Source organism: Folsomia candida, unplaced genomic scaffold, assembly GCF_002217175.1.
Source record: "Folsomia candida strain VU population unplaced genomic scaffold, ASM221717v1 Fcan01_Sc007, whole genome shotgun sequence".
Taxonomy (NCBI): domain Eukaryota; kingdom Metazoa; phylum Arthropoda; class Collembola; order Entomobryomorpha; family Isotomidae; genus Folsomia; species Folsomia candida.
The window spans coordinates 5027331-5044210 of record NW_019091199.1 but is presented as its reverse complement, the minus strand read 5'-3'; the positions used below and the strand labels follow the sequence as shown (position 1 = coordinate 5044210).

General features: G+C 39.5%; 1 protein-coding gene across 3 annotated transcripts in view; it reads right to left on the bottom strand.

Annotated features, from left to right (window-relative positions):
• The window catches only part of LOC110852667 (neuroligin-1), a 107757-nt gene that overhangs the window by 13599 nt on the left and 77278 nt on the right, over nt 1-16880 (bottom strand). For all 3 annotated transcript variants that reach the window (XR_004835315.1, XM_022100776.2, XM_035853937.1), the window contains exons 5-10: nt 3908-3950; nt 3773-3796; nt 3254-3366; nt 2561-3160; nt 1769-1926; nt 1101-1282 (exon numbers count right to left, since the gene is read on the bottom strand). Coding sequence is in view for 2 of the 3 variants with exons in the window: in XM_022100776.2 (XP_021956468.2) it covers nt 1101-1282; nt 1769-1926; nt 2561-3160; nt 3254-3366; nt 3773-3796; nt 3908-3950 (1120 nt within the window). In the remaining variant the exon portion in view is untranslated. The remainder of the gene's footprint in view (nt 1-1100; nt 1283-1768; nt 1927-2560; nt 3161-3253; nt 3367-3772; nt 3797-3907; nt 3951-16880) is intronic.

Genomic DNA, 16880 nt, shown 5'->3' with positions numbered 1-16880 from the left:
CTCCTTCTCCCCACCACCCGACTGAAAATGTGTTTAGTGCAGAGTTGAGCAGAACAGAGGCAGGCTTCTCGGTAAGACATTTTCTTCCGCCATTCGCATCTGCATCAGTTTGCATACGGACGGAATGTTGACAAAGGAATAAATTGAGGGGAACTAAGTTGGAGAAAGTGCGGATCTGATGATGCTACATGAAAGGCAGGCAGCAATTATCAAATCAGCAGAGAGAAAGGGAAGAACAGACGATCCTTCAGGAGGACCGATGGATACGCGGGACCAGTGCTTCGTTTCTGGTGGGTTTGTTACATTTCTTGCATTGGAAAGCGAGAAATGCAAGAAATGTGATGTGCAAGGAGAACTGGGAGAAAGTGCACGAAATATGCGCCATCCAGCCACGTGCGTATGAAGTACAGCGGCGGGGCGTTATTTCTTGCGCCGTGAATTTCTCCCAGGCCAAACTACCTGCAAGAAATCACTTTCTTGTCGTAATTTCTTGCACCCGAAACACTGATCCAAGAAATGTGAGGTGCAAGAAACTGAAAAACTGTAAGAAATATGCGCTATCTTGCAATACGCCCTACGAATTACAGCGACAGGAAGTAGTTTCTTGAATTTCTTACAGGTCAAAACACCCACAAGAAACCACTTTCTTCCCGTCATTTCTTGCAAGTGGTCGGTTACTTTCACCCGAAACACTGCCCCTAATACAAGTACGTTCGTACGTATGTAGCTCCTGCTGCTGCTTCTACGACTTGTCGACTAATGAGTGTTCCTCCATCGTTCTCCTCTCTCTCTCTCTCTGCCTCTTTCTCATCTGATGAATGGATTTACAGGAGAAAATTGAATCCCTAATTATTCATCTCTTCCTCGTCGTCCTGCACTTCTCACTAATCTGTAACTCTGGGAAATCCTCGAGATAAGATTTCGATCCAGGCGAAGAGAAAGGCAACCAAGGCATTTCCGAGAAAGCAACAACTGGGTTAAAAACTTTTACTCGACTGACGCCCTGAGCAACAAACAAGTAATAAGCAACGCAAGCAAGCAGGCTAACCATCGCAACCTTGGGAAGGGAGAAAGTTTTTAAAACAGGTTTCTTCACTTACCCCGAAATTATGAAATTAGTCAAATAGTGCATCAAGGATTTTGAAACTTTGGCATCATTAGCAGAAAACGAGGGAAGACTAGGTTCCATTAAGGCTTCCCGTTGCTGATGATAGGTCTTTTGGTCGAGCAGGGCGTGACCTGCCGCAAACTCGAGGAGGTCTTCGCTAATGCTTCCGATCCGCTGTAAACATGTGTGTACAAAATGTTTACAAGTTCAAACTCGGAAACTTTGAGTGTGTATTTACACACGGATCTGACAATGGATATTTCTTAGTGTACGCTCCCAGATTTTGGGGAAATTAGTGTCAATTGATCATAAATTTAATTAGTATGCAATTTGCGCAAGGTATGACCTCCTAGTTTGCACGTTTGGCAGAGATATTTGCATCCGAAGAGGAGAAAACTTTTTTAAAAATAAGAAAATTTAGAAAATTTGTCAATTTTAAGGCACGTTTCCTTGTCTTTGGATGCAGATATCTCTGTGAAACGTGCCCATTGGCAGATCATATCTTTTGCAAATTTCTTATTAGCTAAATTTGTGATCGGTTAACACTAGTTTGTTAAAGATCGGAGAGCATCCGCTGGGAGACGTCAATTGTGAGTGGATATGTAAATATATCCATAATTCAGAAAGAAAGTGTTTACGAATTATGTAAGAAGCACTCACATTTGGATAAACTGAGGAATCCGGCTCGTACTGGAAATGGAAGAGGAACGTCTTGGCATTCGCTTTCGCGGAATGCATGGAAGCCACTTGAATTAACGGAGCTACCGTCAGCCCATCAGAGAGTATGTTTAATATCGAGTCTCTCACGTCGATAAAGTCTGCGCAAAAATAAATACCACACGCTTTAAGATATGTTACCGTTTTGAACAATAAATGCACTCTGAATTCCACATGAAGTAAATCGTGCTAACAATGCGATGATGCCAGTGGGCTCGTTCTGATTTTCATAAGATAACAAAAATTATGAAGCCTTACATAAATAATTAAACGTATGTTTCTGGAAATTTTGTATAATTCTCACTTTAATCGAAGTTATAACGGAATCCGTAATCGAGAATTTGCATTTTTATCACTCATGCATTAAAAATGTCAAAGCCTCAAAATTTCATGAGAAAAATGCAAATTCCCGATTGCGGAATCCGTTATAACTTCGTTTAAACTTTAAAGTGAGAATTATTAAAAATTCCCGAAACATGCGTTTATCTATCTAAAGCTACGAAATTTTTGTGGTTTACAAAATCGGAGCCTCTGGGGTCATCGCACCGTAAACCCAGAGTAACGTTAACTTGATTAAGAAAAAGATTAACTCTGGATTTAGTATAGCTTGTTTAATCTCAAATTCAGCATCCATTAACTTTTCAAAAGAAAGGGTAACACTATTTTTAAGAGTGCACGCACACATGTATAAATAAATCCTTTATAATTCACCCCTCTCTCCCTTTGACTACTCACCTTTCCTCGGTTTTTCCCAGTCTGTATACTCATTTTTAATCGTCGAGTAAATCTCATTTAAATGAAAGACAAACACATTTCGCACAAACGTCCTCAAAACACGGTCACGTTTCCCTTCACTCAGCCCGTCCTCGATGTCTTCCGTGTTCAGCTCGCCGAACGACTCCACCGTCGAGGTCCCGATGAGCAGCGGAAAGCGGGAAAAGCGCCCCGAGTTGTCAAACTTCATTTCCGCCACGAAGTCCGACTTGACCACGGAGGAATCAATGAGTGGACCAAATCTGGCCAAAAATCGGGGCGAGAGAAGCACCGAGTTTATCGAGGCGAGAAGCTCATCCCCAGGAACGAGGCGGAGACAAGGTCCCACGTCGGGCAGGGCGTCGCCGGCTGAGACGGAAACTGGGGACCCTTTCAGATTGTGGGGACCAGGTTGGCCGCCTCGATGGGTTGGATTGAACAGGGTGGTGACCCCAGGGGGTGACTTGTCCCGTAAACATTTCAACTGTTCTGCCAACTTTCGAACGTTGTTTTTCGAATGGCGTTGAAAAGACCAGGGGCTCAGGGCGGAGCCGGAGAGGAGGATGACGCGGTGAAATAGTTCTGAAGTCAGGGATTAAAAATTGTTATTTATCTAATTAGTTAAGGTCAAGATTGTTATTTTGTACTTATTTCGTATATAAATATGTCCGTTACCTGACGCTACTGGGGCAAGCATAAGAAAATTTGCAATGACGGCACCCGTCCGGTGACCGAGTACAGTGATACGATTAATGTCACCTCCGAAAGCGCCGGCATTTTCACGAATCCTAGACAAGATTCACGCGTACAATTCGTATGATTGATATGAATGACATAACGTTTATGACGTAATAATTTTCTTAATAATTAGTCTCAAGTTACAGAGAGAAAGTTGCGTTGTTCGAAAATTAAGTTGCTTATTTTCTGCTGAATAACTACTCATTCTCCTCAAATGGATCAATTTTCCAATTTATTGCGAGCTATGCAGTCTATAAGGTCACTCAACAACGCAGCAGCAATATTATCCTAATTAATTTAATTTAACTTTCAATTGCGCCTAAATTCTCGGGGGGATTTCAGCTTCGTCCTAAATCATTTGAAGGTTATTCGACTATGTCTCTTGTTGATTCTAATTAATACCTAACCTAACCTAACAATTCAGTAATTATCATGACGATTTATCCAATAACTTACCAGTGTAAGGCTGCCACCACATCCCTGTAAATTCCATCCAATAAAAATTCTCAAACTCCCCCATTAATTAAATATACAAATCAAAAATACTTAACAGTGTTATTCTAAATTCAAACATTAAAATACCATACGTACATCAAAGCGTAGTTTCCTTGTTGGGTCGTGGTTTGCAAAAAACCTGAAAACATTAATAAAAACCAAGTTTCAGACTACTAGAAATTGCACATAACAAACAAAACTCGTCGCGATTGTTGCACGTAACGCGTATGAAAATCACCCATTCTCCTATCCGAGACCCCCAACCTGTTAGTTTCCCTGCAAGCTGTGGAACCACACACCAAACTAACTGCATTTTCCACCACATTTCAATAATTATTGTAAACCCGACTGTGTTCCCAACTACTTGAATCCTGCTTTCCAAATGGGAGGAGAAAGTCGTAATAATTACGTTGCCAGACTTTCATTCATAAATTTGCATAATGGTTCCGTGAAAAACACCCAAACTCCCACCACTTAATCTAATGTTCTTTTCTCCACAAAACTTTGCAATTTTCCTTTCCCCTCCCAATTTTTTGCACGTTGCAAAAATGTAATCAATTTTTTGCTTATTCGTCACCTAAATTTTATAGATTTTTATAGAAAAGGTGATGGTGGAAAAACACGATTCCATTTCCAGATTGTACACACAAAAGTTTGCGGATAAGTGTGGATCTGCGTAATGTTATGACATCATTATAATTCAGTTTGGAGAAAGTTTTCATATTTAAATCGCTTCCTCCATTTCCTTTTACTACGCACACACAACCAGTAGCCGCGGAAGCTGTGTGGGGACATCGGGGGGACATTAACATTGTAGGATAGGGAAGGGAGGGGTTTCTATAACATGGGCATATGATGAGATGATGGGGACATTGAATAACCTCGGCGGGTCATTACCCCACTGTCCCCATCCTCCATTCTGCGGCCACTGCACACAACTACGTATATCTCCCTAATGATCCTGAAAGTCCGATGATGACTACAGCCAAATGCCTGGCTTATACGTCTACCTAGCAAAACAGATAAGTTGTGTAACGGAAGAAATTCCATCGTCTCTTTTAAATCAACCAACTAGTCGTCATCATCATCAGGAAGGAACGGTGAAAGTACGTGGATGAATTTGTTCTCCTCAGACAAATCACCAACCTAAACCACTATCAAAAGAATTGCTACTTTCTCCCCTCAGATATTTCATGCTTTTGCACTTTTAAATCGTCACACTTTATGGGATTGAAATGTCTCTTTAAATTAAAGGATTACCACGCTGGGAGAAAAAAGTGGAGTGAAAGCGGGACCGACCTTTATGGTAATTTTGCAATTTCTATTCATTCATTCATTCCGATAATTTAACCAATTTTGTCTCTTTGTATGGGTAAAAGTGTCAAAGTTGATGCAGTATAATTTTACTGTGTCGTTAACTACGAAATGTTCAAAGGTAAGGGAAGAATCAGCAAGAATTCTTGTAAGTAAACTTAAAATACTTCAGTAAAAAAATGTCATTTTTGGCCGGGGAAACATTACAAATTTCATTTTAGGGTTAGGAAACATTCAAAATTTATTCTTTTTTTGCTTCCCATTCATTAAAACCAATCACTTTTATTATCTATTATCCCATCTTAACGGCGTAATTATGAATCTTCACTCAAATCCCATCTCCTCCTCCTCGGCTTCCTTTAATTGATGACTTTCTCTTAAATTTCACCACCCTCCATAAATCGACAGACGGTCTCCTCAAAATTTATCGTATTCCTTCCTGTCTCTGACACAACGGAGTGTCGAGAAATTCCTTTCAATAATTTGAATAAGTTGATCTGCCATCTGCCATCCAACTTAATACAAGTAAAAGCGAGGACATTGGTTCTTGGTCGTCACTGCTTTCTCCGTCCTCCATTTAAGCAGTGTTTCGGGTGCGAGTAATCACGCAAAAGAAATAACGGGAATAAAGGTGGTGTGGTTTCATGCAGTTATTTTGACCTGCAAAAAATGCAAGAAACTACTTCCCGCCGCTGTAGTTCATATGATGCGTGGCTAGATGGTGCTATTTCTTGCAGTTTATCTCAGTTTCTTGCAGTTTCGGGTGCAATCTGCTGCGAGAGTTGGAATCCATCCCCGATTTACGTTAGCCGAACCAGCCGAACCAGCCGAACCAGCCGAACCAGCCGAACCAGCCGAACCAGCCGAACCAGCCGAACCGCATAATTATTTAATATCAGTTAATTTTATTTTAACGTGAAAGTCAATCAATTTTCCAAATTCCAGACTAAAAATTGAATGATGTTTACGCCAAAATAAATAAATAAATAAGTAAATAATTAAATATTAAATAATTTAGATCACCTTATCCTGGTCGGCTCAGTCGGCTAATGTAAATCGGCGATGGATTCCAACTCTCGCAGCAGAACCAACAGTAACCACTTGCAAAAAATAACGGCAAGGAAGTAGTTTCCTGCAGTTATGTATTTTGGCCTGCAAGAAATACACGGCGCAAAAAACGAATTCCCGCCGCTGTATTTCATATAGCGCGTGGCTAGATGGCACATATTTCTTGCACTTTCTCCCAGTTTCTTGCACCTCGAATTTCTTGCTTTTCTTTGTAGTGCAAGAAATGTAGTAGAAAACCCGCCCGAAAGGAAACCCTGTGTTTAAGGGGTGCTTCTTCTTTATCCGACAAGCTCTCAACTTTTATTAAAAGTTTGTCCTCCACAGCGTAAAACGTCATCCTCTTTCTCCCCTTAAAAGTTGGTCCCTGCTGACTAAATTTAATGTCTCCATGCAATTTGTAACTCTTCACCAATCCAACAACTACTTAACGACGGATTCGATATCTGGGGGAATTCTCGTTAGCCAAGAGTTAGCGGGAGTAGGAGTAGTAATGTAATAAATTTGCAAATCAAATGCTGCTCCTCGATCGTAGAATGTCAAAGTTTACTTTCTCTCTTGCAAAACTTTCACTCCTTTTCAAACCGAGTTATTATTAGATCTTGTTACTGAAAGGAATATTGATCACTATTGCAAAATAATTAGGGTCTATTTCTCCCTGAGGAGAGGAAAACGAGATTTTTCTTGGATCCAGACCCAGTCGGGATTGGATTGAGTTAGGACTCCGCATGAAGCCGGGTTTGGTCCTCGAATTCCAAAATGCTGGATCCGGAGTCGAGGCGGACGAATCCTACAAAACACGAAGTCCGGGTCGGGGTCGAAATCGAGATTCGAGTCGATTTGAACTTGGACTCATGCATAAGAATCTAATAGGCCGGAATCGGATTCACCCGAATCCGGATTCAGTCGGAGTCGAATTCCAAAATTAAGGATTAAGACTTGGAGTCGAGATGGATGAATTAGGAAAAACAGGGAGTCAGAGCCTGACTCGCGCTCGAAATTCGAATCCCAGAGTCGATTCGGACTCGAATTAATAGACTCTAATAGACGAGGATGGACTCGAATCCCAAAATGCTGGATTCAGACTCGTAATCAGGATTAGTGACTCCTTAAAACCTGAGAGTCGGACTCGAAATTCGAATCCCAGCGTGTCGAATTCGAATCGGACTCGGATTCATGCCGAGCACTAGATTAGGTACCCCAGATTCGAAATGTTTGTCACGTTCTTGAGTAAGTAAACTAAATACGCTGGAGGAGAAGGGGTGCATTGTTTTAGTGGATTTTGATATGCAAGAGAGACTTGACAAGGGGGAGACAAGACAACAACACTTGTTTTGTTTTATGGTGGGTTTTATCGCACAAGTCGACATTCAACATGTAACAGTTGTGGGAGACGGAGGGAGGGATTTGCGAGGAGAAAGTTCTCCTACGCGTGGTGGAGAAAGCTGGGATGGAAAGATTAGAATTTCGAAATTACGAGGAAAGAGAGAGATTGAGAGGACAGGATAATTTAAGGCCGTCTAAAACTAATAGGACCACGACATGCATCATGCAGCGTATGTGATGTGGTGGGTGGTCCGCGTCCTGGAGTGATTTGTATTTGAAAATAACACTTTTGACAGGATAAGAGACGAGAACTTGGGTATGTGTGGGACAACTTCGCAAAATAATAGCAATTTGTGTGGGCTTATGAAACATCTCGGGTTTTACGGAGTCTTATCAAATTTTGAAATGGGCTGCATACATATTTACTTTCGTTTTAAAATTTAGAAACTCTTTTCTTCTGGGGTTATACCCTATAATTCAGAGATTATTATCAGAGGGCGGACACATTTATTTTCAACTTTTTCGTTTGATGACGACCGACAATAAAACTTTCCTAATTCGTATAGATCACAAAAATTTCAACATCTACTTCCATAAAGCGTTAGTGTTAAGTCGCTGACTCTGTGATCAAGTTCAAGTTGCCCCGTAGCGGAGACAAAGAAGGAAGCGGAGCAACCACTGCAGGCAAGAATTTTCATACTGCATGAGTCTCACTTCGCCTGCACGTGACTTTCACGTACGTACGCTTGCCATCAATCTCAAATTAAATGCCTTTGTATATAAACACAGTGTGCAAGTAAATTGAGTGAGTGAGCAGTATACATACATCACTCATCAATAGTGGTTATCATATGATAAACACTACTAATTAATTATTTTAGTTTGAGAAACTCCACCCACAGCGAGTGGCAAATCAATTCGAATGTATTTTTGACGCTAAATCCAACGCCGTTAATGGTTTTGACCTCCGAGGCCCCCGTGACCTTCCCGTGACCGTGGGGGGTAAATGTAGCTTATTCGTGATGTCACATATCAATTCGAATTTAAGTAAGAATAAGTAAGAATAAGTAAGAATTTAAGTAATTAGCTATTCAACTACTCCCACAGGGGGAAATCAAATTGTACTGTGACCAGATTAATTAAAATGCAGCATGACTTGGGCAAACCCTCACTCTGATGTATGTATGTGGTATGACAAAGTCTCCACTGGGAATTATTTAAAGTATAGTATGACGGATTTTTCGCTTTGGGCACACCCCCACTGGAACGCTAGAACCCGGCCTTGGCCGGGCTATACGCTAGTGTTTCCATATATTGTTACATATTTCTAGGTTTTCAGACATACAAATATATTTATAAATATTTCAAATATTATTATTTGAAAAATATAAGTATGTTTGAGAGATTTTTTTCAAAAATACGTATATTTTGTAAATATTTCAATGATACGAGACGAAATGTTTTTGATCGAAGAAATTGGATTACAAAAAATGTTGAACATTGTATTCAAAAATACAAATTTTCTGGAAATCCTTATTGTTTATAGTTGTTTTCGTACAGATTCCGTAAATATTATTATTTCGAAATATTTTGCCGTTTTTTGTAAGTATAAAAAAGTGTATACATGTTTCAACGATTTTTCTTACATACGTATATACCTATGCATTTGCCCCTTAATTATCCCTCAATTATAAAGGACCTCGCTTATGAAAACCTCTCTCGCCTAACAGATAATCACAACAAACAACAATTAAGAACATATTCAAATTTCTCGTGAATCTCTCCTAACTCAGCACTCATTTTCCTTTCATACGAATTAAAGAAGAATATGTTAATGAAAGCGGAGATTTTCGACACTTTGTCCAAATTCTTTCGTCCCGTTGTTCTGAATGTGATCCGGTAATTATTTATTTATGGGTCCTCTCTTTATGGTCTCTCTCTCTCTCTCTCGAACAAAATGAGTGAAAACTCTGAATTTGAAGTGGAACCTGAAGTGGATCGTACTCGTACATATATTCGCAACAAGAACAAAAGCTGGCACTCCAGCCTTACGGAGAAAGCACACTTGTATCCTCCGCGTGGAGAAAGGGCTCAGCCAGTTTTGCTCTATTTGCATGAGCATTCCCACATTTTAGATTCTCCTCTCTCCATCCATTTCATCACTATTTGCATTTCTCATTCGTTCCCTGCTTTCTCCTCTGCTTTCCGTCCATCCATCCCTTCTTCCGTCCTTTTTCGTTGAGTGGATTGGATTTTGGAGCACAAAACTCGATTAATTTCCTCCTTTTCTCTCTGTTTACTCAAGTTTAATTTGAAATTCTGCTTAGCCACTTACCAGCTCACTAGCTTTGCTTCTATGTATCTGCTACCGACCGACATACTCAGCACAGGAGCTAATGTCAGTTGGCGTATGTTCTGCAGAGTAGATATTCAAAACGTGGTCCTTTTTATTGGGTGGGTGGTTTGAGCATATTGTTTGTTAATTGTGGGTCATTTTGTTTCATGTGGTGGTGGTATTATTAAATGAGGAACACAAGTGGGCCCAGTTTACGTAACAACTTACACAGGAGGTTTTCCAGCGTATGCTTACAGATTTTGGCCAAAATTCTCTGAAACGGTCACAAATTTAATTGATATGAAATCTGGAAAAGACAAGATCTCCAAAGAGAACGTTTGGCAGAGATATTTGCATCCGAAGAGGAGAAAACGCGCCTTAAAGCTGACAAATTCGACACTTTCCAAATTTATTGCACGTTTTCTCCTCTTCGGATGCAAATATCTCTACCAAACGTGCCCAATGGGAGATTGCATCTTTTGCAAATTTCATACTAATTAAATTTATGATCGATTGACACTAATTTGCTCAAAATCCGTGACCATACCCTGGGAGACCTCCATTGTAAATAAGTACTTCAAATAAAAGTGTCTACAAACTTTCCAGCCAACCTTCCCCTTTGATTACACAGTTCCGACAAAAAATATATTGTATTTCATCACCGAGATCAATCGGATAATATATTTTTATCTCTGGAACTATTTATGGCTCCCAACTTTCTCTTTACTTTTATCAATTACTCGGAGATTAAACGGAAGAAAGTGAAATGGCAAATATTGACTAAATCCGACATCCGATTTCACTGGGAATCTTTCCACTGATACAGACAGCACATAAGCATAAGAAAAGATAAGTATTTAGAGAACAAGAGAAGAAATTGAGGAAAAGTAGAGGAGAAGAAAGCCGCTTTCTCCTCGATGCTGACAGACGATGCTTCAACAATCGTGAGAAACAGACGTCACATCACAATTCCCATTTGAATTGAATGTCTGCTCCTGTACATACACGGAGTACGCCTTTGTTGGCTCATTTAACAATCACGTCGTCATCATTGTGTTTCGTGCTCCTGCTTATCTTTCCCTTCGCTAAGATGAGAACGATTTATATAATTTGACCGATAAAGGAAAGGAGAAAGTCCTTGTCGTATAGTTAAGACGGAGGGAACAGTGGCCGCGGAAGCCGTGTGGGCATCTGGGGGCATTATCCTCTTCTTACTACTTATTAGCTCACCCTGCGTAGCATGAGAGCTATTGAATTCCTCTTGTCCGTCTGTCTGTCTGTCTGTCTGTCTGTTCACGAGTTTTTTGCATCAATTGATGCTAATTAATAAGTCCCAAAACCATTTTGACCCAAATTAGTAGCCCAATTGGTATGCAATAATCTATGTCAAAATTGGCTAACAATTTTTTCCGCTTATTTTCCACCATTGGTGCATAAGTTAGGCGCACCATTGGTATTGAACAAACCGAATCGAATTTTTTAATAAATTAATAGCACCGTTGATATCTAACAATCGGTAACACAAAATGATGCGAAATAATTGAGACAAGGGATGCAAAACGCACCAATAGTGCAAAATATCCGGGAGAAATGGTCATACAATTTTGACAAAGTTTTCAAAATTATGTATCCCGGATGGTAATGCTGCAGTAATGGTGCAACGGCTAGCCGTTTTTGTTGCACCATGGGTGCAAGAATATATACGAGTTATGATCTATTTTGTCGGCTTATTCCGCACCTTCGGTGCAAAGTTCTGTATAAATCATTATGACAGGGTGAGCTACTTCTAACGTTACTACGGTTTATTTGTGAATAAAATTTCCCTTCAGTACGATGTTGATTTCATAATTACACATGATAGGAACCAATTAAAATTTTCAGCCAGTTTCCAATTTTTGAGTTTTTTTATGAAAACAGGAAAAATTCACTTTTTAACATTGGTCGGTGGAGAAAATTTTAAAATTTGAGAACAAAAATATCGAAAAAAAATCGAATTTTTAACGTCGAGTTTTTCACAAAATACCAAAAAATTATACTTTTTTACAGAAATTTTGATGTCGGGGTAATTTATAAAGTACTAAAATGTGCGCATTTCGTCGTTAAGCTGTTGGGACATCAACATTGCAGGATAGGGAGGGGTTTATATAACATGGGGAGATGATGGGGACATCGAATAATCGTGGGGACATTGTCCCTCTGTCCCCACGCTTCCGTGGCCCCTGATGCGGAGGAGGAAAGACTGATACCTTGTGTCTGTCTGCCTCGTCCTGCATAGGATGGACGGGTTGAATTTGCGAAGGAATAATATCCAACGTAACGAAGGCTTGGATTATCTCAGGATCCTGGCAATCGTAAATCTCATATTTATATAATGATAACAAACCTTCCTGATACAGATCAATGCTTCTACCAATCAATGGGAATTGAACCGTACAAGATAGATGAGGAGTGTATTTAAGTCAAAATGAGGATGCCTGCCTGCTTAGGTGCATACTTTCTATCCATCCAATTCGCAGACTTAATCCTTTTTCCGTTATCGCATTGTGCGGGAAAATAATTGGTAGAAATATATAACATCGAGGGAGAAAGTGTGGCGCACTAAATAAAAATCACTCTGCACATTATTATAGGGGAGAAACCCTGTTATGGTTTTGCCTTGGCTGTCTGTCCGTCCGTCCATTTGTCTGTACGTAGTCTAACTATTGAACGGATTAGAATTTCGACATGCGGTTTTCACCAACGTGTTTCGAATTTTTGAATTACTAAGAAACTCGAAGACGGGCATTGTAGGTCATCAGGTCAAGCTATGGTCAAGGTGACGAGGTCAAAAATGCCGAATTTTTTGTTTTAGACGTAGATGTGGACAGGGATTTCAAAAATCGGCATAATTTTCTGACCATGCAGATAAAGTTAAAGATCGAAATTGACGAATTTTTTTCGTTAGAATTTCGACAGTTTCAGACGTTGTTTAACTGAAAACTACATACGACTCGGATATCTCACTTGGTTTCACCCTTTTGCTACATTTCGTTTGCAACGATATATTTCTTTCTAGAAAAATAATGCAAACACTTCTCCACGTATTTATGGGGTTATTTTTTACCCACCAAAATAGTATCTGTCGTAGTAGTTGTAGTATTTATTTCCCTCTCACTTTATGTATTCACGGCGATTAAGTCATTCATCCATTTATCTCGTGTAGGTCACTTTTCTACTCGTAAAGTGTAAGGAAATGAGATTGTTGGGTTATAAACACACACGTAAAACATAAATAGGCCGGAACATGCAATCACATAAAATTTATTTACGAGCCTCCACCAACAAGGAGAGGACCAAACGACCACGAAACAGAATATGTACGCCACCACGAGACCACCACGAGTCTAATCAGAGAGAGAAAGTAGAGGGAGATTTGCCTGAATCCGTATTGATGAGGGTGGAACGGGAGGGCTTTCTTTTTTAGCCATCCGTCTCGATCTCGTTACTTGATCCCATTTTCTACATGCACAGTTATGAAGAAATCAAGGGGAGGAAATGAATTGGCCCGAATGAGTAATGAAAATCCTATAAAGCCACAAAAGCAAACGGAACTCTACAACTTCCTCTAGTGGAAAGGAATTAAAGGAATATACACAATAAACCCGGACAACGCGAATAACCAAGAGGTGAAACCCGGGTGTTATACATACACAACGATGAGGATAATATGTTTTTGTCTGTCTAAAATCTGTTGAAATTGACACATCTGACGTGTTTTCGACAACTGTTCGACCGTTGACCTTGTTCACAGGGTGGCTGAGGTGTCGCAGGTCAGAATCGGCATTATATTCATGCTCAGCTTTCAAAATCTATTAAAATTGTCACATTATCTGACATATTTTTTTTTACATTGGTGGCATAAATATGCATACAATTTAGCAATGACCTTTTTGTAAAATCTGAGGTCAAAATGGAGGTCATCATTGAATTCGAGGTTAAATTCCCGCTCAAATTGCCTATGCCGGTTAAGTTTTTTTGACCTTTTTGACCTTGACGGGTATGGCCCGCATTGCCAATTTTGTAACTCGGTGTGCCTCCTTACGTTCGATATGTCTTTTAGTTCACGAGTTATCCCACAAACGGACAGACAGACGGACATGCCGATCTTACAAAGGGCTTTCACCACTTAATAAACCATGGACGAGGAGAGAGGTATGTAATGGAAACATATACAAACTAAACCATGCAGACGAGCTCAATCTCCGCGAAGCACATGACTGAGCACAAATCTAGATGAATTGCATAAATATATCGATCCGAGTACAAATCTACCCTTGAGATCAATCAGCAGAGGCAACAACAACTAGTGCTAATGATCACCCTCAAATCACCATGAGGTAAAGAAAACCGCTTCATTTCCGCCAAAATCGAGGTGATGGATGTGCCCAAAGTTGGGAAGCAAGGAAAGATGAAGATGGAAGTTAACGATTTATTATTATAACTGACGATAACAAGCGAAAATTGGATCGACCTTCACATCAAGAAGGCTGGTAAAAAAGTTATTGAATTGAAGTTATAAGCAATGAACGGATATGTATTTACGAAATAAGTATTCAAAATGTACGTAAAAATGCAAAGTATTTACGAAATATGTACGAAAAAATCAAAATTTTCCCAAAAAAAATTGCATTTCGACTAGTAATTCTCTGGGTTCTTGGTGATTGAATTTCTTCGAGTAAAAAAATTTCATTTCGTATCATTTAAATATTAGAAAAATTTACGTATTTTCGAAAAATATGTAAAATATTCATGATTTTAAAATAATAGCGGAAATATTTACAAATATATTCATGTTTTGAAACCTGGAAACATGACATGAGACAATAGGTAAAAATACTTTGAAATACCTATCCGCCCTCTGACAGGTATACGCCCTTACACAAAAATTCTTGGTGCCCTACTTATCGCATGATTTGAAGTTAAACACATTTTCTCATATGCCCACGCTTACCTACAAACGTACGTTTGAACTATTACCGATTCATAGAAATCGTCGTACGCCATACGTTCTGCCACTAAACGTTGCTATCTCCGTCATCACCCATATCATCACCTGCCTCCTTTCTATAACTGCCATAGTTTCCTCTCCTCCCCTGATACGATCCACTTTATCGACTAAAGCCAAAGGAAATATTGACACAAAATAAACATAAAGTGAAATTTGACTTTCATTCAAACTCAAAGGCCGGTGAAAGCAAAATGAGTTAATCTCCTCTCGCTGTGAAAGTGAGTGAAAGTGAATCGGATAGTTGGTCTGGTTGGGACGAATAGTTGTCGTCGTACGTACTTGCTTCCTACGATTATCGACCTATCTCCAAGAACCTACAGCTTCCACTAGTCGCATCTCGTATTCGTTTCGTAAGCGTCCAGTGTTTCATTTCTTGCGGGTTTATTTGCTACATTTCTTGCACTGTAGAGGAAGAAGCGCAAGAAATGTGAGGTGAAACTGGGAGAAAGTGCAAGAAATGTGCGCCATCTAGCCACGCGCAGTATGAGATATAGCGACAGAAAGTCGTTTTTCGCATTTCTTGCATTTCTTGCATTTCTTGTAACTCCAAACACTCCAAACAGTTATTTCTTACGAGCGGTAACTTCCTGCACCTGAAGCTGCAAGAAACTGTTAGAAACTTCCAGAAATATGCGCCATCTAGCCATGTATGAACTATTAAAGCTTCTAGTCGTAGTTTCTTGCGCCCTGTATTTCCTGCAGGTCAAAATACCCACAAGAAATCACTTTCTCCCCGTTATTTCTTGCACTTGGTCCTTTACTTTCACCCGAAATTAGGGCATCCAAACCCGGTTTTTCCGATTTTGTAAAACCGGTTAAAAACCGGTTTTCGATTTCCCCGAAAACCGGTTTTATAATTTTCCAAAACACCGGTTTTGTAAAAAACCGGTTTTATCACATTCGAAAACCGGTTTTCGATTTTTTATAAAAATTGTTTTAGAACTACAAAATATTAGTCATTTCGTGTTTTTCATAAAAAAATAAATTGTTCTGAAATATTTTTTTCCAAATTAATGCCCAAAGTTTGTTCAACTTTAAATTTCGCCACATTATATTTAACACATTTTTAAAATTTTGTAGAAAACCGGTTTGAAAACCGGTTTAAAACCGGTTTTAGAGAAAATCGAAAACCGGTTTTACGAAAATTTAAAAAACCGGAAAAATCGAAAACCGGTTTTACGAAAGTTTTCCAAAATCGGAAAAATCGAAAACCGGTTTTTCAAAATTTTCCGATTCTGGATGCCCTACCCGAAACACTGCCAAGTTCTTCACTTCTCGTCATCAACAAGGCCGGAAGATTATGTACGTACATATATCTCTGCTAAATATGTATGCCTACGTGCACCACCCAACCAACCCAACCACACCACCATTTCTCCACTTGTTATCTTAATGGGCGTTGTGGCTTCTGTGTCGAGGAATATTAATTATGAACTCGCCTTTTCCATTAGAACCATCCCCCCGTTAAGTATGCCGTTTCATTTTACTCAAATTTTACACATACCAACTTCAGGCAGGACTGATTCAAATTTATGAAGTATGCACATACCTAGATGATCGACTAGGTAGTAAACTTGTCTTCTGTCATCAGTGAGTGAGTGACGAGACGGTGTGGTTAGGCCTAAGTGAGCGTAATCATCGTCATCATCATCACTCCGTCGTGATTAAACCGGGTAAAATATAAAATCAACCCGACCACTAAATTTTCCCTTTGAAACGATCCGTCAACACGGCGTCAGTCATTATGTAAGTGACAAAATTGGGGCCGTAAAATTGATGAGGAAGTAAAAATGACACCGTGCGATAACTTAATCCCACTTAATCTTTTGAATTAATTCGAAACCATTTCAATAATGGGATGACCTTTTTTAAAAAAAAGAATACCGAGCTCCAATCCAGGCATCCCATTAGTCTCTCTTCTTCTCGAGGAGGATGAGATGAGACCAAATTAACAATTTATGACGAGGAGAAAGTAGTTCTTC